The following is a 26845-nucleotide window of genomic DNA, read 5'->3' on the forward strand; positions in this document are numbered from 1 at the left end:
ACCCGCCGCGAGCTCCGGGGCCCCGAGGAAGGCGGGCGTCCCCGTCCCAGCTGGCTGGGGCCGCACCTACTTTGCTCATGTTCAGCCAACACTTCTCCAGCACGTTCCCCTGCGTCTCCGCCAGCTGCAAGGCCGTGTTCAGGAACAGGTCGCAGTTCTGCCCGTCCCCCATCAGGATGCACGCGTAGGCCATCAGGTGGTAGAGCCTCGGGTAGAAGACGGGGCCGGTGGTGTTCTGGGCCACCAGACTCTCCAGGCCCTGAAGGAGAGACGGCAAAGGCGAATCAGAAAGCGGTCGCGAGCCGCCAGGACGGCTCCCGCCCAGACCAGCTGGGCACGTTCCAAAGCTTCAGGCCATGTGCGCTCCGGAGCCTCAGTCCGAAGCCGTGGCCAGGAGGGGACACGCGTGGGGGTGCAGTCTCAGGGGTCCACCCAGACCAAGAGTGAGAGGTGGGGGCTCGCTGAGAAAACTCTTTTATTCCGATTACCAAAGCAATAGAAGTTACTGTTCAGAACTCGGGAGCATAGAGTAAGAATTACCCAGAAGCCTAGCACCCAGAGAGAGTCTTTGTCACACCGGGTTACACGCCTTCCCACTTATTTCTCGGTCCTTCCCCTTCTCTAAAAACAAACAAACAAACAAAATAAGCAGGCTGGATGTAGCCTGATAAGAAGCAGAGGTCTGCTTTTCATGTTGTGACAGAAGACGTGTCCTTTCCGAGTGTCCTCTCTCAGTCCCAGCCAACGGCTGCCCGCTAGGAATGTGGGCCTAGAGTCACCAGATATACCAGTTTTTAAAAGAATCGGAAATTCAGAATTTTTATGTCGAATATCCCAGTGTTTAAATGCACCGTGTCCAGCTTAACCAAGACTTCTTTGTGAAGTATATATAGTTTTTCTTGCGGGGGGGGGGTTATTTATTTCTTTATGTGGGAGAGAGAGAGAACAAGCTGGGGGGAGGGGCAGAATGAGAAGCAGGCTCCCTTTAGAGCAGGGAACCCACCCCAGGGCTCGATCCCAGGACCCCAAGATCATGACCTGAACGGAAGGCAGACACTTAACAGACTGAGCCACCCAGGCGCCCCTGCATATAGTTTTTCTTTTCTCCTAGTTTTATAATGCTGTCAACCTGAGATCAACATCTTTATAGATAAATTTTTTTGCCATCTGATTATTTCCTTGTGATAATTCCCCGGGAGAGAAATGAGGCGATGGGGGTATCTGAAAGCTGTTTTGCCCGAGTGCTCCCTGGAAAGTTAACGGGGGTCTCTCAGAGTAAGGATGGGTCTTCCTCACGTCTTCGCTAATTTCACGGTCAATGAACCAGCATCTTACTGTGTTGTCACACTTACTGCAGTATTACAGAGACGGACCCAAAACGCTGAGGTTTCTGGACTGACCTCTTCCATATCCATTTAGTCCATCGATTATTTAAGAAATGAAACATCTAGGGACTCCTGGGTGCCTCAGTCAGTTAAGCATCTGCCTTCGGCTCGGGTCATGATTTCAAGGGGCCTGAGATCAAGCCCCACAACGGGCCCGCGTGGAGTCTGCTTCCCCCTCCGTCTGCTACTCTCCCTGCTTGTTCTCTCTGACAAATAAATGAGTAAAATCTTAAGGGAAAAAAAAGGAAATGAAACACCTACTGTGAACAGGACATTGTTCTGTGGGAGACACACTTTGCTCTCCATCCGTGGTCCTGTACTCTGTTCCGTCCCTCCGTCATGTCCTCCCAGCCCCAGGCCCCATCCCCTACCTGCTTCTCCAACTCTGAGAAACCCCAGACTCCTCGTGAGTGCAGAGAAGGGTTTTCTCATCTTTACTCTAAGCCCGGCGGTCTCTTTACTCTAAGCCCGGCGGTCCCTGCGGTATTTTGAACCGCCCTGACTTTGGGATGGGGAGTTTCATCGCTCACTAAGATGTGCTTCCCTTTCAGCACCTGCTGGTTTGTCTAGTGGATCCACACTGGTTGCTTCGGTGGGACACATGGTGCACCTTTGCTAGTAACCGATCACTAGAAGGGATAGTGAGAGTTGATTCGCTTGTCACAGGTAATGTGCCTGGTACTTGAGGAGAGAGAGAGGACGCTGGAATAGATCACGTGCAAGATGGTTAAAGAAAATAAACAAACACCTCTTTCTTCCGAGCACTGTGGAGTTACGCATGTCTCAAGTCCCTCATAAGTCCTTTCCACTTAGGAAAGACATTTACTCTATCAAATTACACGAAGTCACACAATACATAATTAGTCCATTATGTATGCAGTCAGCCTGAGATCAACATTTTTATAGATAAATTTTTGTGGTTTTAAAAATATTTTATTTATTTATTTGACAGAGAGAGAGAGAGAGAGAAATCACAAGTACGCAGAGGCAGGCGGTGGGGGAGGGGGAGCAGGCTCCCTGCTGAGCAGAGAGCCCGATGCAGGACTCGATCCCAGGACCCTGAGATCATGACCTGAGCCGAAGGCAGAGGCTTAACCCACTGAGCCACCCAGGTGCCCCTAATTTGTGTTATTTAAGCTGTTAGGTTTGTGGTAACTGAGGACCTGGCAATGGGGACTGGATTCACCTGTGCTCGGTGTTTAAGAGAACAAGGCAGGCAAGGGTCAAGCCCACCCAGAGATTCAGCTCCTCACTCCCTTGGAGGGCTTGCCCTGTCCAGGCTGGAAACCTAGAGGCGGGCACCAGGTGTAACTTGCTCGCCCGTCCCACTCCCACAGCTGCACCTGCTGGTTACGCCTGTTAGCTGCTGTTCTAATTAGACGTGTGATTTTGCACTCAGCGCGATTTTGTTCAGTGAGTGGAAGATACGCACGTTCTGATGCTTACACTGAAGTGTTTGAAAACTCACTTTACGAGTTTGTTTTTTTTTTAAGAAGTTCACTTAAAAGACACATTCAGGATCAGCTGAATATTTTAAACTTGCACATGCAAAGACTTACCTACCAAGATGTCTATCACAGGAGAACCAGGAAAAAGCTACGAAAAAATTTCTGTCCCAGAACAGTTTGGCATAGTGTCTAACAAGATCTGAGATTTTATCTATAAGAGAAAACACTATGCTTCCCTTTAACTCGTGCTGTAGAAAACAATGTACTGACAGGAAACCATTCACTATTTTATTTTGATAGCACATTTTATAAAAATGGAAACGTGTGTGTGCGCACTCACAGGAGAAACCTCAACAACGGTAAATAGTCTCGATAGGTAAAAAGCTGTTATCTCTGGGTAGTAGGGATGTGGGCAATTGGTATTTTCTTCTGATTCGGAGGGGAGTGGTTACCTTAAAAATTCGTACTATAAACATGTAAGTTCTGGAATCCGAAACAAGAATTATCACAAGGAGGTAGACAGAGTCCACTTAAGGCGCGGCTCAGCCTGGACTCACCTTGAGTAGCTCGACGCCACTGTCCTGGGCATTCTCGGACTGACCCTCGATCTGCTTTTGAAGGTAGAGAACTTCCCCCTCCATGTACCTACTGATCCCTTCGTAGTAGAGCGTGGTGGGCGTTCTTCTGGGCACCAGGTTTTTAGCTTTGCTGGAAAACACGCGGAAGCTGTCCCAGTCCTGCAGCCGGGCATACCTGCGGCAGCACAGAACGAGGACGTGAACCCGGGGGCGCTCGGAATGGGCTGCGGTTCTGACTCGGGTCTCTCGGCAAGGCCAGCTCCCAGGACCTGGGCCGGGCAGCCGGCCGTGCGCTCCCCAGGGGGACCGTGGGCTGGGACACCAGGCAGGATTAGAGTGCTCGGGTGGTTTGAAGCAAACAGGGTGCTCGGACGCTCAGGTAACATTAGCAACCAGTCATTTAACTCTTTGGGCTGTTTTAAAGCAAAGGCAGTCGGACGCTTGGGGCTATAAATCCTAGAACTTAGACATTGCTCCAAGTCCGGAGAGAGGTGGCCTAGGCCAGTGCTGCTCCAAGCGGGGGCCACAGACTGGGGTCACCATTATCACCTGATGCTCTTTAGAAAGGCGGGCTTGCAGGTCCTGGCCACGCCTGCTGAATCACACTCGGGGGAGGGGGCAGGACGCCGTGTGGACAAGTGTGAACCAGCTGTGCCCACTGAAATGTGACAAGCCCTGGCCTAGGCCACAGCTGTGGAAAGGGATAGAGCAGAATAAAGAATTAGGATGAGTTTTGGACCTTAGATGCCTTGAATGTTAATGCGCATGGGCAAGCTGTCTTGACTCTTTGGACTTGTAAGGGTAGTTAAGTTTTAGAGTTTGATTTCTCCAGGGAATTTGTAATGGAGTTCTACTCAGTCTTGGAACGGCTCTGGTGTGGGGCACTTTGCCTAGGAATGTCCCCCTGTTGCCAGGTAGTCTCAGCATGACACTGACATACTGGACTAGAGGAATGCGTGGAGGAGACGGGAAGTCGACGTGGTGACGTGGGGAATAGCTGTGGAGGACGTCGGTGAATGTTCTGGAACCTTGCTGCTGATCTGCTTCCTTTTTTTTTTTTTAAGATTTTATTTATTTATTTGACAGACAGAGACCACAAGTAGGCAGAGAGGCAGAGAGAGAGGGGGAAGCAGGCTCCCCGATGAGCAGAGAGCCCGACGCGGGGCCCGACCCCAGGACCCTGAGATCACGACCTGAGCCAAACGCAGAGGCCTTAACCCACTGAGCCACCCAGGCGCCCCTGATCTGCTTCCTTGAAGGTACGATGGCAGCTGCAGCTTTCTTGAGGGAAAAACTTGATGCGTTAAAGGCGTGAAGCCCCAGGCTTGGTGGGTTAGTGGGTTACCAAGGGCGCTGCTTCCCCTCCGCGGTTTCCTTTCGTGTGGGGGAGCCCCGTGACCTGTCCTCCCCTGCTTCCCTCACTGCTCCAGGGTCCAGAGGGACGGGTGGTCGGTGACAGTGGGACCCGAGGTAGGCGGGGTAGCCTAGGACCTGGCCCTCTCTGTCCCGAGAGGCAGGGCAGCCCACAGGGAGCTTCGTGCGGCTCCTCTCTGCCACGTGGGGGCTAGAGGCCTGTCTCACTGTGGCCGGACAGCAGCCTTCCGGAGCTGCCTGCTGAGGAGTGGGCAGGTCTGATGCTGGGGTTCAGAACTAGGACGCCCACCCACCTGCAGACACCGGCCAGCGTCATTCCATCTCAGTGGGGGCGGGTGGGCAAATGGTGCTGTTAGGCCTCTTCCTCAAGCCCCAAACCCTCTCCTCACCACACCTGTTGCACTGAACACAGCCCAGGTGGCCTTGCCTGGAGGAGATGAACTAGGGGACCCCCAAGTCCCTTCCAGTGGGAGCCCACGCTGCTGCCTTCAATCTAGCTCACGTATAAATTGTAAATTCTTTTTCTTTTCTTTTTTAATCTCCTAGAAGTCTTCTTCAGGGTTCAACCTGTTCAAATTCGGGACTTCGGTGATAGGCGACCCCCGTTACCAGATAGCCACGGAGGAGTAGAGACCCAGGAGGATGCCACTCTGGAACTTGAGGATTCTGTTGTCTTCATTCTGGTGTATGAATTCCAAACATTCTTCAAACGTCTTATAAACAAACCCTAAAGAAGAGAGAAGCAGAAGAGCTCTGGTGGTGGGACGGGGTGGTCCTGCTCTAGCCTAGAGCCCCCGGGGGAACTTCCCGCCTGTGGGGAGAGCCCATAACCCGTTTACTTTGAGAATCGAGAGGCTCCTGTGGCAGGGAACAAGCTCGAGACCACGCTGCCCAGAGGCCCAGCTCCCACGCAAGCGAGCACGCACGGGGTACCATCCCACAGTGCTGGCCAGGCGGCAGTGGGGTGACCCAGCCGTCCCTGAGGCAGCCCTGCTGGAGTTGGCCTGAGTGCGGCCCGGGCTCTGCCATCTCCCCACCCTTGCCTCCCCACCGGCCGCAGCATCTGTATCCCTTCCCAGAATGCCAGCTTGGCACCCTCGGTTTACTGTGGACACTGAGGGCTGCCTCCTGGGTGTAACCAGGAGTATCCAGGCGGCGCTTCTTTTCCAAACCTCCAACAGTTACCAGTGCCTGGCCCCATTAGCCATTCTGCCCTTTGTCCTAAAGCACGAAGCCTTTAGTACGTCCTGCTAACAAGTCCTCTAGAAAAGGCGCACAGAAGATACTGTCGGTCCCTGCACTGGGCTGAGGTTGGACTCACCCTTCAACTGGCAGCTCACCCCCCACAGTTTCCTCGGGACCGAACTGTCCTCCTTGCACCTCCCCGAGGGCTCCTCAGCTCTCCCACCACGCTCTGCCCTTCCTGGGCCTAGAGGTCTTTCCAGCCCGAAGCCTAGTGGTCTCAAGACCCCAGCCCCGACAGCCGCCGCACCCCGCCGGCCCACCCACCATACCCCGCTTTCCTGTACATCCCCAAGCCACACGTACCAGAATAAAGCATGATGTCCAGGCAGACAAAATAGAAGAACGCCTTGCTGAAGACGTGCTCCTCTGTTACCGAGAGGTCCCATAGCCACCCCAGCACCTGGATCAGTTGCTTGTTTCTGTGGGAAAGGAAGGGAGTAAGACCAGGAGGTGCTGGGAGGACAGGACAGGACAGAGCCAACTGCTGGCCTTGCTTCCATGGCACCCACGACTCCAGACCCACACGGCCCTTACGCAGATTTCAGACCCCCCCCACCCCAAATCTCAGATGGGCTCTTTGCTTAAACTGTTGTCCCAGACCTTTGATCAGGGCAACCAGAGTCAGGCCACATCAGCTGGAGCTTCTGGCCCCGGTGCTCTTCTCTGGGCATTTGCCTCCCCTGTGAGACTCTGCCCTTTCCCTCCAGAGAAAGCCTGATCCCCACAGCAGCATCGCTGGTGGACCCTCCTGCAGTCACTGGCCAGAGTAAACAGACTAGGGACGTCGTATGTGCAGGGGCACCTGACCAGCTTGGTCAGGGGAGTGTGTGACTCTTGATCTTGGGGTTGTAAGTTTGAGCCCACGTTGGATGTAGAGAGTACTTTAAAGAATAGTAACATCTTAAAAAGAAAAAAAAGAAAAAAGAACGCTGTGCGAAGAACAGGTATCCCAAAGACTATGATTATCAGTTGCGTCTTACTGTAAACCCTGGCCCTTTGCCGCCCAACGGCCAGGGTAAAGCAAGCCCTGGAAGCTCAATTACCACGGCTTCCTCCCTCTAGTTTTGAAAAATGCTTTCAGCTAAATACCTGCTTTGCTTTTCTTTCTTTCTTTCTTTCTTTCTTTCTTTCTTTCTTTCTTTCTTTTTTTTTTTAAGATTTTATTTATTTATTTGACAGAGAGAGACGCAGTGAGAGAGGGAACACAGGCGGGGGAGTGGGTGGGGGGAGTGGGAGAGGGAGAAGCAGGCTTCCCGCTGAGCAGGGAGCCCGACGCGGGGCTCGATCCCAGGACCCGGGGATCATGACCCAAGCCGAAGGCAGAGGCTTAACCCACGGAGCCCCCAGGCACCCTGCATACCTGCTTTTCAAGAAGAGAGATTTGCTGAGCCAGCAGAGGACTATGTAATGTCTGTTGGGGTTCCGCAGCAGTGCCCACATCTTGTGGGCTCGAGAGCCTGGGGAGGAACCGGTTCTGGTGTGCTCCAGTGTTACCTGTACTCCGCGTGCTCCTTCTTGCCCGACAAACCTTACCTAAGTCAATGGCCAAGTCCAAGTGACCCATGAGAAGCTTGGTGTAGCCCAGTGTATCAGCCACATACGACACGATTTCAATGCCCACGCCTTTCAGGGGGAGGTGGAAGATCTGCTCCATGGCCACGAGCTCTTGCTTGAACCACACGCCCTGGTAGCCGGCCAGCTGGTGGTGTAACGCGTAGTCCAGGTAGGCCTTGATGATCTGAAATGGCAGCAGTGGGGAGAGGAGGGCGACGCTGAGACGGAACCGAGGCAGGAGTCCAGGGTCGCGGCCCAGGGCTGGCCCGTGGACACATGTTTCCTGAGCTTGAGAACAGAGCTGGTCCTTTGGGTGAGGCTCGGGCTGGGGGGCAGACATTAGCCTGGGTCTCTGCTGCCTGTTTATTGGACGATTCAGGACACACTTGATGGCTCCCACAGAGTCCTTAAGCCAAATATAAGGTTTTTAATTTTGTGAACAATGAAAGCAGCGGCTTCTCTGTGTGACTGTATGGCCGCAGAGCGAAGAGCTGGGCAGGGTTCGCTCCAGGGTGCGGTACGCATCTGGGGGAGGAATCTGAGGGACAAGGGGGACTTTACTCTTCACCTTCTACATCTCTGTGATGTTTAATTTTTATAGCAAGGACGTCTACTCCTGTTATTTAATAAACAAGAAAAGGGGGTTTGGCTTGTCTGCTTTCAAAAAGAGGAAAGCGTGGTTTGAACGGAATCGAGAGACCTCCCGGGAAGTCGGCTGCTCCATAAACAACGCTTTTAAGCGGTCGAGTCGCTCCAGGGCATAAGCTTGGGGCCGGGTGAGGAGGAGGCAGCTTCTGCTCCAGAAGGTTCTGATAGCGGAAGGGCTCGCAGTAAGGGCCGCCGGCGGGGAGGAATTTAGGACAAGGGGCTTCTTTCCCAGAATTCTTCAAGTCACACATTCTGTGTTACAGACAGTACTGCGGACACCTGTGCAGCCACAAAGCCGGTCGGAGGGGTTCTGTGTTTGCGGCCGGGCTGCCAGAGGGGACGGGCAGCCGGAAGCTGTGGGCCAGGAGCCGACGGCCAGGACGATGACATGTCCACCGCTGTAACGGAGCCCGGGACCCCTTGGATTTGGACCCAGAGCACAGAGTCCAACTGCTTTACTTCTTGGAGAAAGTAGGAAGCTCAGAGGTTATGTGGCTTGGCAGCGGTCACGCCGCAGGAAGGGGAAGTTCCAGAAATCGCTCTCTCGGGGCTCATTCTGGTTCCTTCTGTTGTCCAACAGTGAGTGTCTCGTCGGCTTCTGAGCACCCAGGGGACCACTTGCCAGGCTGCTCTGCCTTCGGCCACGGGCATATTGTTAATGAGCCCCTGTGGATTCACTTTCCAGTTTGGGCTTTCCCATCGCAGTCTCCTGTCCCCCAACGCCACTGTGTTCTTAAGAGACAGCCCCAGTGGGGAGGGGGATGAAAGGATTTCATTCACTGAACGTTTGTTGAGACCCCACTATGTGCCAGACGTTGTTACTGAAGCTCAGGACATAGAAAAGGTAACAGATGAGGGCCCTGCTCGCATGGACATGGCAGGCCAGTAGTGGACGCAGGCGACGCACCAACAAGGGCGCCAAGATAATGTCAGCCGGAAAATAGCTACGAAAACAGAGGGACGGGTTGGAGAGTCAGTGGGCGAGGTGGCCCAGAAAGGCCTATGGAGGAGGTGACCTCAAGCTGATCAGCACAGAGCCTGGTAAAGGTCAGGGGATGGGCACTGAAGGCAAAGGAAATGTCCACAGCAAAGATCCTACAAGGGGACTGAGCTGGATGTTTGAGGAACTGGAAGGAGGTCTAATACGGCTGGGTTTGGTTGCCTGGGGAGCCACCGGAGGAGGATGGGCAGAGGCTGTATCTGACGGGCTTTGTAAACATTTCTGTATTCCAGGGTACGGGACGGCCCTAATGCTGGGGACAGACTTACGGCTAGGAATTCAAGTCCCTCCACCCTTTATAGTGCCCTCGGCCATTTCCCTTAATTCCTGATAATCAGTCACTCCAAGAGGAAGTCACTGCCCCACAAGAAACCCAGACATGATGTGCTTTTTTCTAAAGGGACCCGATCAATCTTTAGATGAAATGGCCTTAGCTTCGTGATCCTTGTTTTGTCTCCCGGAGTTTTCCACATCCAGCTAAAGACTTCCCCGTTTATCATTTTGTAGGGGCCAAGGGCAGTTTGCTCCCAGATGGGCCATCAAAACCCAGCACATTCAAGAAAAGCTTATTTTTTAAGGCTTAAACAAGTTGATTTATTTCTTCAGCTGAAACAAAATTAACATCTGGTGTTACACTAGTTTCAAGGAAGGGTGGGTTCCCTGTCTCTCGACTGGCCCCGCTTCACTAGGAAGAGAGCGACTAAGAGATCCCTCTTCCGCTAAGCAATTCCTCTGCACAACAGGGCAACACCCTTGTTTTCCCAACCCACCTTCCTGCTGACAGTCCTCCTCCCCTTTGTGCCCTCAGGCCCCAGCCCCTCTCCCTAGCTCCTAGAGGCCTCGGGTTGCCTCCTCGTCTTTGGAATTTCTGGTCTCTGTGAATCCCCACACAGACGCTATAACACTTGACTTTCTCCTGTTAATCTGTCTCACGTCAACTGACTCTTGGTCCAGTTAGAAGGACCCTGAAGAGTAGAGGAGTTTCCTCCTCCCCAACAACATGAACTCGTAGTTCTGCCTGGGGGTCCTGAGACCATTCCAGGGAGGGCACGAAGAAGTCCCAGCTACTTTCAGGATTTCAGGGCATTGCCGTGTGCGGAAAACACGGTGCCAGGCCAAAACCACCGCAGAAAATCTTCAGAGGGTGGTCCTGTCCAGCTCCTCGAGGGCATCTCTGCCTTTCACTGTCTTTGGGCTGAGGAGGGAGAAGGACTGGCTGAAGACCAAGCGTGAACTGTCACCTGCAGCCTCCTCCTCCCTCAACTCCTGGGGGGGACAGTGTGACATTCTTCTAGGAGTCTCCCAACTATCTTACCCTTAATGCCTTGCTAGTGGGGGAAAACAACCTCAGCTTGACAATGGCAAGGCCTGTGGTATCCTGTAGGTCTTCTTTAACATGTAAATATCCTTTGGAACCTCCCTTTTTCCTCACTCCCCCAACCCCATAGTCTATAACCAGCCACCCCTCACAGCCCAGCTCTTTCTGCCCACGGGTCCTGTCCCGGTGTTTTAACAAACCACCATTCTGCACCAAAGACGTCTAGAAATAAAAAGCTCTGAGGTCCTCGGGGATTATTGAGTCTAAAGTGATTCTGGGGCCAAAGTGTCTGAGAGTGGCTGACCTTGGCAAACAGCCCAGCCCTGAAGGGCTTTATTCTCTACCTCCGTGATCTTGAAGAGTTTCCCTCTAAATGAGATGCAGAAATTTAAAAAACCGCTACAAAAACACCCTACCTGGAAGTCATCTTGAGTTTCCAGGGCCGTGTTCACTTGCATCAGAGCTGCCAGGTGGCCATAATACTTGTGGTGGAAAAAATAATTTAAGCTGTAGATCTGCCAGAGCAAGGAGAAGCAGGCCGTCTGCCTGTAGAGCTGCGCCAGCCTCCTCTTCCTGTGAGAGAAAACAGACACGTGCAACGGAGAAAGAAGGCGTCGTCGCCCGCATGCTGGAAGGGAACTCGGGGACAGAATCCTTGCTCCTGGCTGGGAGGTGTAAGCCGGGGGGGAGCACGAGTCCTGCCTCCGTGACGAGCTGGAGAAGCCCAGGCGCCTGTACTTTGATGCAGCACATTTTCCCCCACGGAATGGGGGCGAAGTACCGGCTTTGTGATGATTGATTAAGATAATTTATGCAAATCAGTTGCCCCCTGTCAGGTCATCGCTACTTAAATGAAGTTATTTTAGAAGCAAATTTATATAATTCATCCCATTGGATTCTGAGAACAAGCCTAGAAGCAAGGGAGAAATAATGAACCCCATTTTACGCAAGCAAGTGAGACTCAGACAGGTTAAACGACTAACCCACAGTCACACAGCCAGAAGTGGCAGTGCCGGGGCTCTGTCCCCTTCAGCCTGGCCACTCCAGGGGGTCCTGTTCTCCAGTGAGCATCACTGCTGGGAGCTGGGCCTCAGTGCTCAACAAAGGAAATGATCATTTTTCACAGTCGCGTTCTGCCATGATCTGAATTCATACGTTGAGTCCCAACCCCCAAAGTGAGGGTCACAGGAGGTGGCCCTTTGGGAGGGAATTAGGTCATGAGGGTAGAGCCCTCACGAAGGGGGTTGGGCTCTTATAAAAGAGACCCCAGAGCTCCCCAGCCCCTTCCCACCATATGAAGATTAAAACGTCTGTGACCTGAAGAGGCCCCTCCCTGACGAGTGGGTCTCTGACCTCAGACGTGAGCAATAGGGTTCTGCTCACTGGAAGCCAGCCAGTCTGCGGTGTTCCGTTACAACACCCGAGTGGACTAAGACACGTTCCAGCAAGGGAACGGAATGTCACGGGAGGCAGTGAACCGCCTGTGCCGGCGGGTGTTCAAGGGAGGACGCAGGAGCACCTACAAACAGCATGTGGGGTCCCAATCTCGGCTTCAACAAGCCGTTCGCCTGGTCATGCAGCCAACCGTCCCTTCTAGGACGACAGAAACGCGAACCTTATCTTTATGATAAGCGAGCCGGCTGCAACATTAGTGAGTTAACAAAGCCCAAAATTTAGGAATTAACAACATTGACTCTGTTGTGGAAATTATTATTATTATTATTATTTTTGTAATTAGAATCAGTTTTGCTTTTATTGACAGATTTTCCATGGAGCTGGGAGCCATGTTCATACAATGGTATGGGCTTCCATAATTTTAAATTATTTCAATGGATTTCATACTTTGGATATTTATCTGAAGCTAATTCAAGCTCTTCCTGGTTGACATTCTCCTGCAATGCATACTGATGGATTTCACTGCAGAGGGAATTTCCAAGTGTCTTTGTTTGTCTGGTTCCTTGAAGACTCACATTTTACCATGCATTGTTTATTGTTTGATTTCATTCAAACTCTGGAGAAGGGGGGATGGAAATTATTTTTTAAAGCCTCCCAGGAAACAAGGTAAAATCCCTCACAGCATAAGACAGTCATGAGGGCCGTAGAAACTCTGATATTAACATTGCTTCTTGTCCTCGTTTTGAGATCAGAACCTTTTGACCAGGTGGTGTCGGAAACCCCCAGCTCTGCGGTTTCCTCCTCCCAGCACGTCCCCCTTTTCCTCATGCAGGGAACTTCTTACTCCTGTTACAAAACATGACTGTTAACGACCCGGGTCAGATTTCGGGAATGAACATGTGAGATGCCCAGTTAAATTTGCATTTCAAAACAATCAATGATTTGTTGAGAGTGCATGTGATCAAAATATTTGTGTGACATGTATGTATCCTAAAAAATACTCGGGGTTCCTGGTTTCAGCTCAGGTAGTGATCCTGGGGGTGTTGGATCAGGCCCCCCGCACTGGGCTGGGCCCCGTGCTGAGCACAGATCCTGCTTAAGAGGGGGTTAAGCCTTTGCCTTAGGCTCAGGTCATGGTCTCAGGTTCCTGAGGTCGAGCCCCACATAGGGCGCTCTGCTCAGCTGGAAGCCTGCTTCCCCCCACCCCTGCCTGTCGCTCCACCTACTTATAATCTTTCTCTAATAAATAAATAAATAAATAAATAAAATCTTAAAAAAAAACATTCTTTCTCCTTCTCCCTCTGCCCCTCCTCCTTCATGCACACTCATTTTTTCTGTCTTTAAAAAAAAAAAAAGAGTAAAAAAGGGATTCATGGCTCCTCTGAACTTCGAAGTGAACTCGGTAAGCAGGCTGTGCTTGATCAGACAATCCAACGGTGACCCAAACTCTGATTCCCTCCTACCTCTTAGAGAGATCTCTGCTGAACTCTCCCAGCCCCCTCCCTCCTGGTGTCTCCTGAGACGGCGGCCACCGTTCCCACATGCCTGTCCCTAACCTGCAAAGGAGCTCATTTCCACTCCAGGCTCCCCCACACGTCAGGGAGCACTTCTGGGGGAAGGCAGTGGGCTCAGAGGGGTGCGTAGCGACGAGCTCCTAGAAATAGATGTTTGCGTCTCAGGCAGAACCTGGAGGGATATTGCCCTGGCCTCTCTCAGCGCGGGAGAGGTGGCTTCTGTCAGCTCTGCAGATGCCCAGCGAGGTGGCATTCCCCTTGGTGCCGAAGGGATAGGCGGAGTACATCCAAAAACTTTTGTTGTGGAAGATTCCAAACATACACACAGTAAAGCAGAAAAATATCATGAACTACATGCACAGAACACCCAGCTTCAATGACTCCGAACCCAGGACTTGAACTCACACTCTAAGATTGAGGCCTGAGCTGAGATCAAGAGTCAGATGCTTAAGTGACTGAGCCACACAGGATCCCCTCCCTCCCCCGCCATTTTAATTTTTTATCGTTTTTTATGGGTACAATTTACATCCATTGAGAAGTATAAATCTTACTGGTTTAATCTTGACTGATGGCTACCCCCCTCACATCCCCACATCCCCATCCAGATCTGTACATGGGGGGGCGGTCTGTCCTCTGGCCAAGGTCTTTAGGACCTTCTACTGCAGTCTGGGGCAGGGACGATGCCCAGTGTTGTGTCTGTACCCCTGGCTGGAAAAGGGCTTGTGACTGAGGCTTGTGAGGAGCCGCGGTGCCACCGGCTTCCAGGAAACATGGCGGGTCGGAGGGATTGAAGGGATTGACCGGGGCAGGGCACCAGCACTCGGCTTGCAAGGGGCTCCCTGCACTCCCCTTCACAAAAGCTGCTGGGACGCGATCTGGGGCAACCCCACCTTGCCTGGGAGCCCCTCACTCCCTGACTGGCTCCCCCCGGGCACCAGTGAGCCTCAGGGCAGAGCCGCCAGGCCTTCCGGAACCCATTAGAGGCCCAGGCTTTGGGGGCTGGTGGCGTGTGTGCAAGTCTCTCTCCCTGGGGACTGAGACCTCCAGCTCATCCCAGCTCCTTCCCTTACCCTGGAGGCGAGCTCTCTTGGGCCTGCTGATTCGCGTGGTGGAAGTGTCTGTTTTTCTCCACGTGGGTGTGAAGAAACAGGGAGATTAGGCTGTAGGGAAAGACCCTGTTGAGGAGCTTCAGGGCCTTGCGCAGCATTTTCTTGGCAAGCACCATCTGGCCCATGTTGAAACAGACCTACAGGGAGAAGGGAGCGGACAAAGTTCACGTCCACGTTTGGAGCTTGTTAGAAAAACCTTTCATGACGACGTCCCCCACAAAGACGAGGAGGAGCGCGCAGTCGGCGAGTGACAGCAGCAGACGGGGGCGGCCGGGCTTGAGGTTCTGCTGTCCGTCCGGGCCAGGGTTGGTGGCCGGAGGGTGGCTGGAGGAAGGGCAGGGAGGGCTTCTGCTGCTTCTGTCTAATGCCCCTGGGACCGCCAACACATGACCACGTCTGTAATGGCTTCTTACCTGACCTTTGAGGCTGTAAAAGGTGGCGGACTCAAAAGTGTGACTCCAGGATTTGTCGTCCTTGAGCATTTTCAGCAACCTCTCTCCCTCCTTCAAATACATGTACGCCTGCAGCCGGCGGAGGGGCACAGAGTATCCGCTCAGCGAGCGTCGGGCCACAGAGGGCCACGCGCAGCCCCGACCGAATAGGCAAGAGGGGCTACCGTTGCAGGACCCTCTTCCACCCCCGCCCGGCTCCGGACCAGAAGGGCCTCCCGACTCGAGGCAGCCCTGGGTGGGTCAAGCCCCTGCTGAAGATCCTGGACACCGGATCACTTGCTCGAGGGGATGGAGCCAGGGCAATCTCCTCCTCTGAGTAACTCCACCCCCGATGGCCCCTAATTCCAACAACGTGCGCCCTGCCCCCGAGGGCGTCCCCACAGCTATGAGGAGCTGATCTCCATTCTTGAAACAAGTTATGAACCACTCCCATTTCCTCTGCCAGGGCCATCTTCAGGAAGCAAGGTCCTGAGCAACTCTCCCTACCTCGTTTATGACCTACTAGGACGTGGTTAGACAGGACAGCCTTGGTACACGTGAGCACCAAGGCAAGGTCAGATTTGAAGAGTAAAATAAGGGAAGGTGATATCCTCAAGTGTCACATAGTCCAAGATGGGAATGAGAGGCAGAAGAGGGAATGTGAGTTGACCCGAACCTACTAGATTATTTTTGATAGGAGAGAGGACACAAATGGCACATTCTGGGTGACTTGCATGGGGCTCTGCTTCCCTTCACTGTCTTCCTGGCCATCCCCACTCCCTGCTGACTGAGAGGGGCGCTTCGCAAGTTGGTCCCCAGGGCCACTTAAACCTTCTCTTCTTGGACTCACTGACCATATCCTCCTTTTCTATATGTCTCTGAGTGTGTATACGTACATATATTAATACGCATATTGATCCCTCATACACATGGATGTGTGTATGAGAGAGCTGGGGCTTACCAACATTTTTAATGGTTTAATTTTAAAATTTTATAAAAATCTAAGGTATGAGGGTCGATCAGGCTGCTGTGGTTGTAAATATGGAAGAGACCACCAGCGTAGACAGGAACCGCAGGCCTGTCTACTCAGAAATGGGGGTCAGATGGAGCAAGGGCTGGGGGCGTTTCCTACAGTGAGTTCATGCAAGGTCAGTCTAGCCAGCTGCTCTACGGAGAGTGGTCTCTGGTCAAGTATGTTGGAGAAACACAGAACTAGCCAGACCCTGTAGACGATTACACATGTCTTAGCATATTAAGGCCATGAAATATTTGCAGGAAAGAAACCCATGTAGCTATTCAGCTCAGTGCTTCCCAACTTACTTAAGAATGAATTCTTATTTCATTATACATTGAATCCCCACATTTCTAGGGGCACATTGCCCTGGAATATTATTTACAGTTATCCTAAGAAACACTAGTGTTTTGGGGGTCTAAAGGAAATGCATGATAATGTAGCACAAATGACACGAGGACCAAAGTGGGTGAGCTCCTTTGGGGACCATAAGACAAAAACCGGATCTGTGCTCATCCAAAGACCTACAGGTGTTTGTGCTCACAGGTGTTTAGGAAAGACAGAAGGCCGGTGCCACGGGGACATTACTGAGGAAGTCTCTGCTGAAACGGCAGCATCGATACATTTGGGGATGAGATAGGACGTCCACCCCCTTCCCGTCTAGGTAGACAGTTCTCGGCAGGTTTTTCAAAGCGGCACTCTCTTAAACAGTGTGTGATGCTAGTTGCAATTTGGTCTTTCATTTCTCAATCTCAGGTCATTTCCCTTCTCAGGATTTGATTTTCAGAGGAAAGGGGTGCTGGCAGGTGTCAAGAACATGAAGTACGACAAGAGAACCCTAGAGCTGCCCTTCAGGTGTTGTGGTCTCAACTGTCTCAAAGGCAGGGCGGGGGGGCTGGGGAGGTGGGAACACCTTACCATATAATTGTCACCCAAGTTGAGATAAGCAGATGTAATTTCTAGGAAGTAATATAAGGCTTTGTTGTTTTCTCCCAAAGCCAGAAAATGGTGGGCCAGAGGCATGATGACCATCTCTACGATCTCCTCACACTGGCAAGACTCCAGAGGAATGATGTCTTCTTCAGGCATCTTCATTTTTGTTATGATGACATCAAAGAAACTCAAGATCTTTTCTCTTATTTCCTCAGGACTGTCCAAATGCAGAAATAAATAGGAGGAATAAGTGGTAGCCACACCGCTTTCGATGTGAAAATATCTTTAAAAACTAATAAAAGAGCAAGATAACCCTGACGTAGATGCCATCGACCAAACTCACCATGCACACACCCCAACATGTCCCCACTCGCACCAAAGAGGCCGAAAAGAACTGACCAGACAGAAGATTTTAACAGTATTCTGTACTCAATGACAAATGTTTATGCCTAAACAATTACGTATGCCTGTACCTGAGATTTTCAGAAAATATCTCCGATTTCTTAGGAGTCTCTATTTTGGAAAAGGTGATCTCTTCTTCAGCTAGAAAATAAACAAAGAAATGAGTCGTGTGCGTCATGACATGTTCCATATGGGAGAAATGTCGGGTCCGCCAAAGACTCTCGCTGCCCCTCTCCTGACCCAGCGCAGGCTGCCCGCACAGACGCCGCAGGTGAGCCCACGCGATCGTCCAAGATGGAATTCTGTCAGACGTGCTGTATGGCACCTGTGAGCTGAGATGGTCCGGTACCGCCTCCACTCTCTCCTTCTGCCAGAGAGCAAGCAATTGTGAGTATCTAAGGGACGGCAAAAGGACAGAATGGAAGCAGCCTGTGCCCCTGACTTACTGTGTTCAAGACCGTGTGTCAGAACTTTCCCTGGATCATTACGTGTGCAGGAAGAAAATTATTCTCTTGTGTCATTGGGGAGGACGGAAGAACTTCCTCTGCCCAAAGACAGTGAGGAGACATAAAGCTTATAAGAGCCAAGGACAAGGGGTCCGGGGGGTGTCCTGAGGATACAAAGGAAGGAAGGACCATTAGCAGGACGGTGAGAGGAGATGTGTGGAAACAAAGGTCGTCATCTTATGCAGGGAGACGTCTTAGGTCAGGAGGAATCCCTGTTTGAAATGCTGTCTTGCTGGTAAAGCAGGCCGTTGAGGGGCAGGGGAAGAGCTTTCTCTGAATCTGCTGGATCCAGGTTGCTTTTAATTCAAAATGATGTTTGTGCAAAACGGCCCATGTCAGAGCGACCTGCGGTGGCTCTAAGAGTGTTAAACCACTGCAATGTTGGGGTTGGTTATAGATGATAACATTATCCTAATTTACCCTGCAGCAACTAAAACTGTGAATAAAGGGTCTGTTTCCAGTGGAGAAATATAGACTTTAAGTACATACTTCAAAGGCTACCTAAAGGGCAGAGAGCTTTGAACTCAAAACCTTCCGTCTATCCAGACTCCAAGAGGTTAGAAAATTCCCTCATGATCTTAAAATAGAAACAAATGAGGATGGTCGGATCTTCCCCATGCAGAAGGAAGGAAGAACCCTGGACAGGGGAAGGGACTGCCTCAGATTGTCTGTTAGGGATGGAGGTAGGACTGGAATCGAGGTCTCCCAGCTCCAAGGCCAACGCATTACTCCACCGATCATTTGATTTCTAAACATGCAGTTTAAGCATCCAGTAATCATCTTCTTTTGAAAGTCTTCTGTGCCCTCATTCCCATGGATTTAGTGCCCCGACTCACCTGTGCCCTGTGCAGAGCTCTGTCATGGTCCTTACTGTCACACTGTGTAGAGAATAATTTGCCCACCTCTCTCCCTAGACATCCAGCCTAGTGTATTTCTAGTGACGAGATGTGGAATAAATTGAATTATGCCTTTTCCTTCTACTCTTCTAAAATTGGTCCTGTAAAGGTTACCTGTGGCTACCATGTTGCCAGATCCAAAGTTCACGTTTGTCCATATGTTACTACACCTCTGAGCAAGCACTCAATACAATCAACCACTCCCTCTTTTCACCAGGTTTTCTAACAGCCGTTCTCTTGGTTGCTTTTGTCATCGGCCGCCCACTTTGCTCGCGCCTACTCCTCTATCAACATCCCCAGTGCTGGGGAGCTTCCCTTTGGTCCTGGGCTCCCTTCTCCATCCACATTTTTCCCAGGTGACCTCCTCGGCCCACGACAATGAGTTCTAGTCACATGCCCACGACTGCCAACTGTTTAATCTCTGAGCCTGACATCCACCCTTAACTACAGATTCGTGTACCCAAATGCCTCTTTGGCAACGGCTGCTTGAATGGCTGACAGGCATTTAAAAATTAACATAATCCAAGCAGAACTCGTGGACCTCTCTTTCAACCTATACTCTGATCTTACTAAGCATCAGAGCCATATATCGGTTTTCTCAATGGCAAAAAACCTAGGCGCTGTTCTGTATTCTTTCTTTCCCTCATCACATTCAGCCCATCATAAGTCCTGTTGACTTTCCCTCAAAACACACCTGAATCCATCTTCTTCTGTCTTTACTCTAGCACCACCCCAGTCCACCACCAAATTTTATCTGGACAAGCACGAAACACTGATCTCCCTTCCAGTCCCATCTCCGTAATCTGTTCTCTACAGAGAAGACAGAATGTGTTTTTAAAAACATGACTCAGATTTCCATGCCAGAGATTGTTGGTCTCCTATCTCAATTCTATTGTCCTTTTTCTCCTTACAAATAAAACTCAGTTTTACTCAGGGCAGCTACATTTTCCAGCCTCCCTTGCAACTAGATATAGTCGTGTGACTAAGTTCTGTATAGGATTTCTAGAAGATCCCTTAAAAGGGAAGGGGGCATCCCTTTCTTTCTTTTTCTTTTCTTTTTTTAAATTTTTTAAAAATTTATTTATTTATTTTGGTTTCTCTTCTTCTTCTAGTGTTAAATGTAAATATGATGGTTGGAATTCCAGCAGCCATTTTCAGACCAAGAGTTTCTGATGATGATGAAGCCTTCACATAGTCCCAATGATCAGACAAAACATTTTACATGAGAGAGAAATAAATTTAACAGTAAATAAAGCCACTCTAACTGGGTCCTTGTCACATGTAGCCAATACTAATTCTAATTAATAAATCTCCAAAGTCTTCCAACCCCCTTAAAATAGAAGTCAGACTATTTATCAAAGCCTAAAAGGTCCTTTTATGGTTTTCTTAATCTGTTTATTGTCTATCACATCTATCACCAGTCTTCATGAAAATTCTAATACATGAGAATAGACACATGTCTATCATTTTCAGCACTATATCTCTGGCACCTAGATCGCTGCCCAGCACATAGTAGATGCTCAGTAAATATTTGCAGAATATAATACATATTTTTTGAAAAAAATCAATATGGGGAGCCTGGGTGGCTCAGTGGGTTAAGTGCCTGCCTTCAGCTCAGGTCATAATCTCAGGGTCCTGGGATCGAGCCCCGCATTGGGCTCTCTGCTCAGTGGGGATCCTGCATCCCCTTCTCTCTCTGCCTGCCTCTGCCTACTTGTGATCTCTGTCTGTCAAATAAATAAATAAACAAATATAAAAAAAAACAGATTTTATTTATTTATTTGACAGAGAGAGAGAGAGCTAAAGAAGGAACACAAGTGGGAGCAGAGGGGGAAGCTGGAGAGGAAATAGCAGACTTCCCTCCAAGCAGGGAACCCATGGGCATCGATCCCAGCACTCTGGGATCATGACCTGAGATGAAGGGAGCCGTCTAACTGACTGAGCCACTCAGGTGCCCCCAATGTCTCTATTTTTTTATGTTTCAAATTGTAATAGTGATAGAATGGGATGCGGAGACAAGCAATATTGGCTAGAAAAGGAAACAAAGTTGGGGTACAAGATATGCTTCTGTCATTTACCCCGCAGGTGAATCATATTATTTTTAGTTCTCAATTTTCTTCATTTTTGAAGGATATATTTTTTAAAAGTTCCCTACTTCAAAGGGGATCTGTAAAATTCAGAAGAAAAAATATATACAACATGCTTGTAGGTTCTCAGAAGCAAGGAGAAAAGCAAAGATACCACTTGCTCATCTCATGGTTTCAAACACCTGGAAATAAGACTTCAGGTTCAAGGTGACAGTCTGAATTCCTTTGTTTACTCTAGTACCTCCGGGTCCAGGACATTTTACCCCATTGAAATGAGAATAAAACAATCTTAAAAACCATAAACCCACAAAGTATAGAATGGAAGGGATCAGTTCTGTCCAGGGTCATTGCCGGGGCTATCCTCTCTGCCTGGACTGCCCTCCCTGGCCATCGCCACTTCCTTGGTCTAGGAATCTCACCTCTCAGTGCTTCCCTAATGACTCTGCATTCCTCATCCCCCTCCTACCAGACATTCTTTTCAGTTTTCTTCCCTGCAGTGGCTTTTACCTCCCACAACATACTGTAGATTTCTTACTTCTTATTTGTTTTTTCCTCCATTGCTTCTCCACAATAGAATGAATGTGCTTTTGTTCACTGATGTATCCCAGTGCCTGCTGCAGGGACTGGCACAGAGCAGGAACTCAGTATTTGTTGAATGAGTCAACAAACTGTCGGGTGGGGTTTCACTACCTGTTCAGAAGGCGGAGGATTGAGAGGAGTGGTCTCCGATGAAGTGGGTGGAGGGCTTTGAAGGGCAGATCTTTGGGGATCAAGACTTAAGAAAATAACTTAAGAAGGACTTGAGGAAAGAGAGAATTGAAAAGAGAATCAACTTCCTCGCTACCTAATCTATGCCTATGGTCTTTGAACCTCTTCCGATTACAGCTGACTCTTGAACAGCACAGGGGCTTAGGGACACCCGACCCCTGCGCCCCCCAGCACTGGAAAATTCACATATAACCTTTGACTCTCCCAAAACTTTACTTAACAGCCTGATGTTGACCAGAAGCCTTATTGATAACATGAAGTTAACTAACCCGTATTTTCTATGTTTTATGTATTATATACTCTAGCCTTAAAATAAAATAAGCTAGAAGAAAGAAAATGTTACTGAGAAAATCATAAGAGAAAATACATTCATAGTACTCTACTGTGTTTATTGAAAAAGATCTGCATATAAGTGAATCTGCACAGTTCATACCTGTGTTGTTCAAAGGTCAACTCTATGTCCTTTACCAGTGTTACCTGCAGTCACAAGGTTCAAGGGTAATGGACAGAGTATCCAACCAAGACAGGATATTATAAAGAAGACATTGCCAAAAAAATTATCCTAGAAACGCAAGGAAAAATGGACTTTCATTAAGAACTCCATTTACAGGGGCGCCTGGGTGGCTCAGTGGGTTAAAGCCTCTGCCTTCGGCTCAGGTCATGATCCCAGGGTCCTGGGATCGAGCCCCACATGGGGTTCTCTGCTCAGCAGGGAGCCTGCTTCCTCCTCTCTCTCTGCCTGCCTCTCTGCCTCCTTGTGATCTCTGTCTGTCAAATAAATAAATAAAATCTTTAAAAAAAAAAAAGAACTCCATTTACAGTATATTACTTGGTTCTGGAATGAATAGCTTTTACATGGTCTTCCTAATGATTTATCTAACAATGGTCATCAACGGTACCGGTCCTGAGGAGTAGTGTGACGGGGTAAGTTTTCACCCTGACATGCTGTATCTGCTCACCAAATTAAGAAGAAAACAGATAATGCCAGAATTTGTTTTGTTTTGTTTAACTGTATGGACACATCATTTCGTCCGTGGAGGTGATGACCAGAAAGAACAGCTAAGTTAAGGTGTTGGCCCCTGAGAAGTACTGAAAGTGTGTGGGGTACTGGGGCTTGGCGTTATTGTTCCTACTGTAAAACTTTTAGGAAAAATTTTGAAGATGTCTAGTTGATAGCCTTTTAAACAGGTGGAAAGTTCTGACAAGAGAAATAGTAGAGCTTTGGCCTCAAGCAGGCAGAGGAGCGGACAAAAGCACAGACATTACTCAGAGTCACAGGAGAGCACCGAAGCACCCAAGTGAAACCACTAAGGTATATGGAGAATCCAAAATTACCTGAAGTTGCTTTCTTTGACAGCCCTCGCCAACCTCCTTGAAACCAGCTGTGGGTGCGGCTGGGTGGCTCAGTCGGTTGGGCGTCTGACCCTTGATTCTGACTCAGGTCATGATCTCAAGGTTGTGGGGTCAAGCCCCGTGTCGGGCTCCACTCTCGGCAGGGAGTCTGCCTCGGATTCTCTCCCTTAGCCCCTCCCCCCTCTCTAAAATAAATAAATCTTAAACAAAAATCAATTGCAATCCCCCCCCCCCACACACACACTGCCACCAAAACATATATATATATAAAGGGAGAGACTCACTGGTTCCACATAGTCTGGAATCTTCCTTCCTCATTCATTCATCCATTCACTTGGTAGGGTCCACACCCAGCATAGAGCCCAACACAGGGTTTGAACTCATAACCCTGAGATCAAGACCCCGGCTGAGATCAAGAGTTTGACACTTAACCAGCTGAGCCCCCAGGCTGCCCCTTGCTTCCCCTGTCTCTTATCTCCCTCAGTCAACGCTCTCCTACTGGCACTTGCTCTGGTTCCTTGAACATGGCTCTATGTTGGGATCATCCCTGAAGCTTCTTGGGTTTGCCCATGCACCCTGGTCAGCCCTCATTGCCTGCCCTCTGGGCACCTGTTTTGTTTGTTGTAGGGGTCTGCCCTCTCTCGGTCTTCAAGTCCTTAAAAGTTATTTTCTTGAGTCTTCCATTCCAACATCTAGGGCTCTTCTCATACTCCCAAGAAGTACTTAAAATGGCTCCAGGCTGGCTTTTTCTCCCATCTGACCCATGAGAATCCGGACTCTAGGAATCAGAACCTAAAGTCTGACTTCTCTTTTTTGAAAAGGGAGATGAGCAAGTGTTGGTTCCGGGTCAACACTAGACTTGTGCCGCAGTGCAAGCTGCTTTCTTCCTGATCGAGGACGGAGACGGCATCGTCTTCTTTACTCTCTGACTCCACTGACGGCCGCATCCAGAAACCTCTTCCAATCTCCCCTGCCAGCCTTGCCCAAAGGTCCCACCCTGCACTTGGGAAGCTCAGGTGTACTGGGCACAGCATGAGCGTGGGAATGAGACTGACCTGCGATTGAATAGTCTATCACTCATTCTGTGGCACTGGACAAGCTATTGAATCTTCCAGAACCTCAGTTTTCTCGTGTATAAAGTAACAAGAGCCTTCCACCTTGAAAGGTTAACATGAAGATCAAAGGAGAATGCATGTGAAATAAAGAATGAATGAGAATAAATATTTATTTTGGGGGGGGGGCTGGGTGGCTCAGTTGGTTAAGCATCTGCCTTGGCTCAGGTCATGATCCTGGGGTCCTGGGATCGAGCCCCACATTGGGCTCCCTGATCAGCGGGGAGCCTGCTTCTCCCTCTCCCTCTGTTCTGCCCCCCACTCACATTCTCTCTCTAGCTCTCTCACTCTCTCAAATAAATAATTAAAATCTTTTTAAAAATTATTTTTGTACCTACTATGTGCTAGGCACTTTAGATACATTTCTTCCTAATTTTTAATATCCATAAAATATAAGAATCCTGTCCTTACATCCTCTGCTTTCCCAACCAGATTTAGCCATAATCACCAAGGCCTCTGGCTCTGGCGCAGAGCCCCGTGATGTTCCCTGATCACCCATGAGGGAGGGCTGGAGTTGGGGTTGCTGCCTCTAGCCTCACGCCCCTCACGCCTGTGCTAACAGTCCCTGGTACCTGTTCCCTTGAGTCCAGACTGTGTAGCTGATTCGCGCCCCCAGACTGCTGCTTCCTCACGTTTGCATCACAGATGATCTGGAACGTCTGCCCTGAGCCGGAGCCCCTGACCTGCTTAGCCCCGCATGGTTCCCCCACTCACATTCTTTCTCTGAGGGAACCTTGTTTCAAACCTGACTGTGAGCAACATTCTCACCTGCCAGGAAATGGTGCTCCCTCTCGCTCTTGTTCCCACTTCAACATGTGAGGACCCCCCCCCCCCCCCGCCCCCCGCCCCCAGCCCTTGGACTCCATCCTTGGTGTGAATTAAGCCGGGTCAGTTTCATCCGTCTGCATATTTTCCTTTGAGCTCGGCTGCACCCCATTTTGCCAGAGTCCTGACCTCCCAACCCCTGTGAGTGTCACAGCAAGACTGTTTCTGATGCACTCAGCTGCCCACATGCCCCCCACCCCCGCCCCGTGATCTAGGGGACTCAAGTCTTCAGCCATTCGCGGAACCCACACCTCGGGGGACTTGAAGCCCTCAGGGTCCAAACCCATGCCGTTCCCCAGGAAGAGAGGACGGACGAGGCCCGAGGCATATTTACTTTTATATCCGTGGGACCTGGCCATCTTCTGGATGGTGTCCACGTCGAGCGTGTTGAGGCGGATGTCCACGGTGAAGTGGTGGTAGGGGATGAAGTCCCCGCTGCGGCAGTGGTCGCACCGGTGCGCGTCCTCCTCCAGGAAGCGCGCGCACTTGAGGTGCATGGCCCTCCTCTCGGCCTTCAGCCACAGCTCGTACGCGGTCTTCTGCATCACCGGCCGGCAGAAGCGGATGACGTGGCACTCGATGACCTCGCTTTCCAGCTCGTGCAGCTCTTCGCCCTCGTCGCGCGCTGCGGGGGCAGAAAGGCACCGCTCGGCCCGCGCCCCGCGTGGGGTCCGCGGCCGGAGCGCGGGGGAGCGGCTCCCGGGGCGCACTCACCCATGCCCAGGCCGGGCCGCAGGGACAGCGAGCGGTGATTGACCTCGCACGAGGCCGCGTTGTGTTTCAGGGCGGTTCGCAGCTCCTTGCCGTTGCGGAAACAGTCGAAGACGCTGGAGTCCACGAGCGTCGCCAGGGCCTTGACCATCATCTTCATGTTCCAGCAAGGCAGGACCTCGAAGAGCAGCTCCGTGGTGAAGGTCAGGCCGATGATGGCGGCGCACCTCACCAGCATCTGGTGCGACAGGCTCATGCTGTCCAGCTGCACCAGCGAGATTTCTGCGGGGGAAGAGCCACGCGGCTGCCGGCGCTCACTGCCCGGGGCAGGGGCATCCGGCCACGGCCGCGGCCTGCCCCGCGCTGCCCGGTGCGCGGGAGCCCGGCCCGGCCAGCCCAGGAGGGGCTCCCCGCCGAGGGCCTGCCTCAGAGCGCGAGCCGGGGCGCCGAGGGCGCAGGGGCCGGGCCGGAACGAGACCCGCTGCGGGGGTTCGGGTTTGGGGCCCGAGCGCGACAGGGTTTGCGGGGCGGCGGGAGGTCACGGGGGCCCCGGCAGTGGGAGCAGCGCGCCCGCTGGCCGCCAGCTACGTTGACTTCTGCAGCTGTCCCTCGTCTGCCCCCGCACTGACCCCCGCACTGACTCCCTCGTTCCTGGGACAGCCGCCGCCATCTCTGCGCTCAGGGCACACGCCAGAGAGCCTCGAGCGCCAGTTCCAACCTCTCGCCTAAGCGCGGCCTGCTGAGATCCTGGCCAGGATGACCTTCCGTGACCTCCCCTGTCGGGACAAAATCTGAATCTCCTGCCCCCAGAACAGTGCGGAAGCCGAGCCCGTCGCCCTCCTGCGCGGGCAGCGCTTGAACAACGATGCTTTCTGAAGACCGAGAACCTGGACGTGTCCCCAGGTCAGCCTTCACACACTTTCAGCTATCTGTGGAAGGCATGACTTGGAGCCGAAGCCGCACCAGAACACTGCTTGAAAGTCATTTTTCTTTAAAGGAGTAAAAATACAGCTTGGATATAAATTCTATGCTTGCCATTTCTTATAAAAGCAAGCGGCAGGAAAAGTGTCAGGTTTCGATTTTCTCCCTCATTATTTGTTTGTTGTTTTTTTTTTTAAGATTTTATTTATTTATTTAACAGGCAGAGATCACAAGTAGGCAGAGAGGCAGGCAGAGAGAGAGAGGGAAGCAAACTCCCTGCTGAGCAGAGAGCCTGATGCGGGGCTCGATCCCAGGACCCT

General features: G+C 51.0%; 1 protein-coding gene across 3 annotated transcripts in view; it reads right to left on the reverse strand.

The window, feature by feature from the left end:
- ADCY10 (adenylate cyclase 10) overlaps positions 1-26845 on the reverse strand; it is a 71117-nt gene that overhangs the window by 897 nt on the left and 43375 nt on the right. For 2 of the 3 annotated variants that reach the window (XM_047705152.1, XM_047705153.1), the window contains 13 exons: positions 25608-25886; positions 25228-25518; positions 17418-17487; positions 16930-17161; positions 14982-15089; positions 14530-14705; positions 10967-11123; positions 7564-7768; positions 7391-7487; positions 6334-6449; positions 5395-5512; positions 3391-3586; positions 71-259 (listed from right to left, as the gene is read on the reverse strand). In XM_047705152.1, coding sequence (XP_047561108.1) covers positions 71-259; positions 3391-3586; positions 5395-5512; positions 6334-6449; positions 7391-7487; positions 7564-7768; positions 10967-11123; positions 14530-14705; positions 14982-15089; positions 16930-17161; positions 17418-17487; positions 25228-25518; positions 25608-25886 — 2234 coding nt within the window. Of the gene's footprint in view, positions 1-70; positions 260-3390; positions 3587-3960; positions 4103-5394; positions 5513-6333; positions 6450-7390; positions 7488-7563; positions 7769-10966; positions 11124-14529; positions 14706-14981; positions 15090-16929; positions 17162-17417; positions 17488-25227; positions 25519-25607; positions 25887-26845 lie in introns of those variants that run through there. The other variant, XR_007123094.1, reaches the window with a different exon arrangement.

This window comes from Lutra lutra, chromosome 15 (genome assembly GCF_902655055.1).
Source record: "Lutra lutra chromosome 15, mLutLut1.2, whole genome shotgun sequence".
Taxonomy (NCBI): domain Eukaryota; kingdom Metazoa; phylum Chordata; class Mammalia; order Carnivora; family Mustelidae; genus Lutra; species Lutra lutra.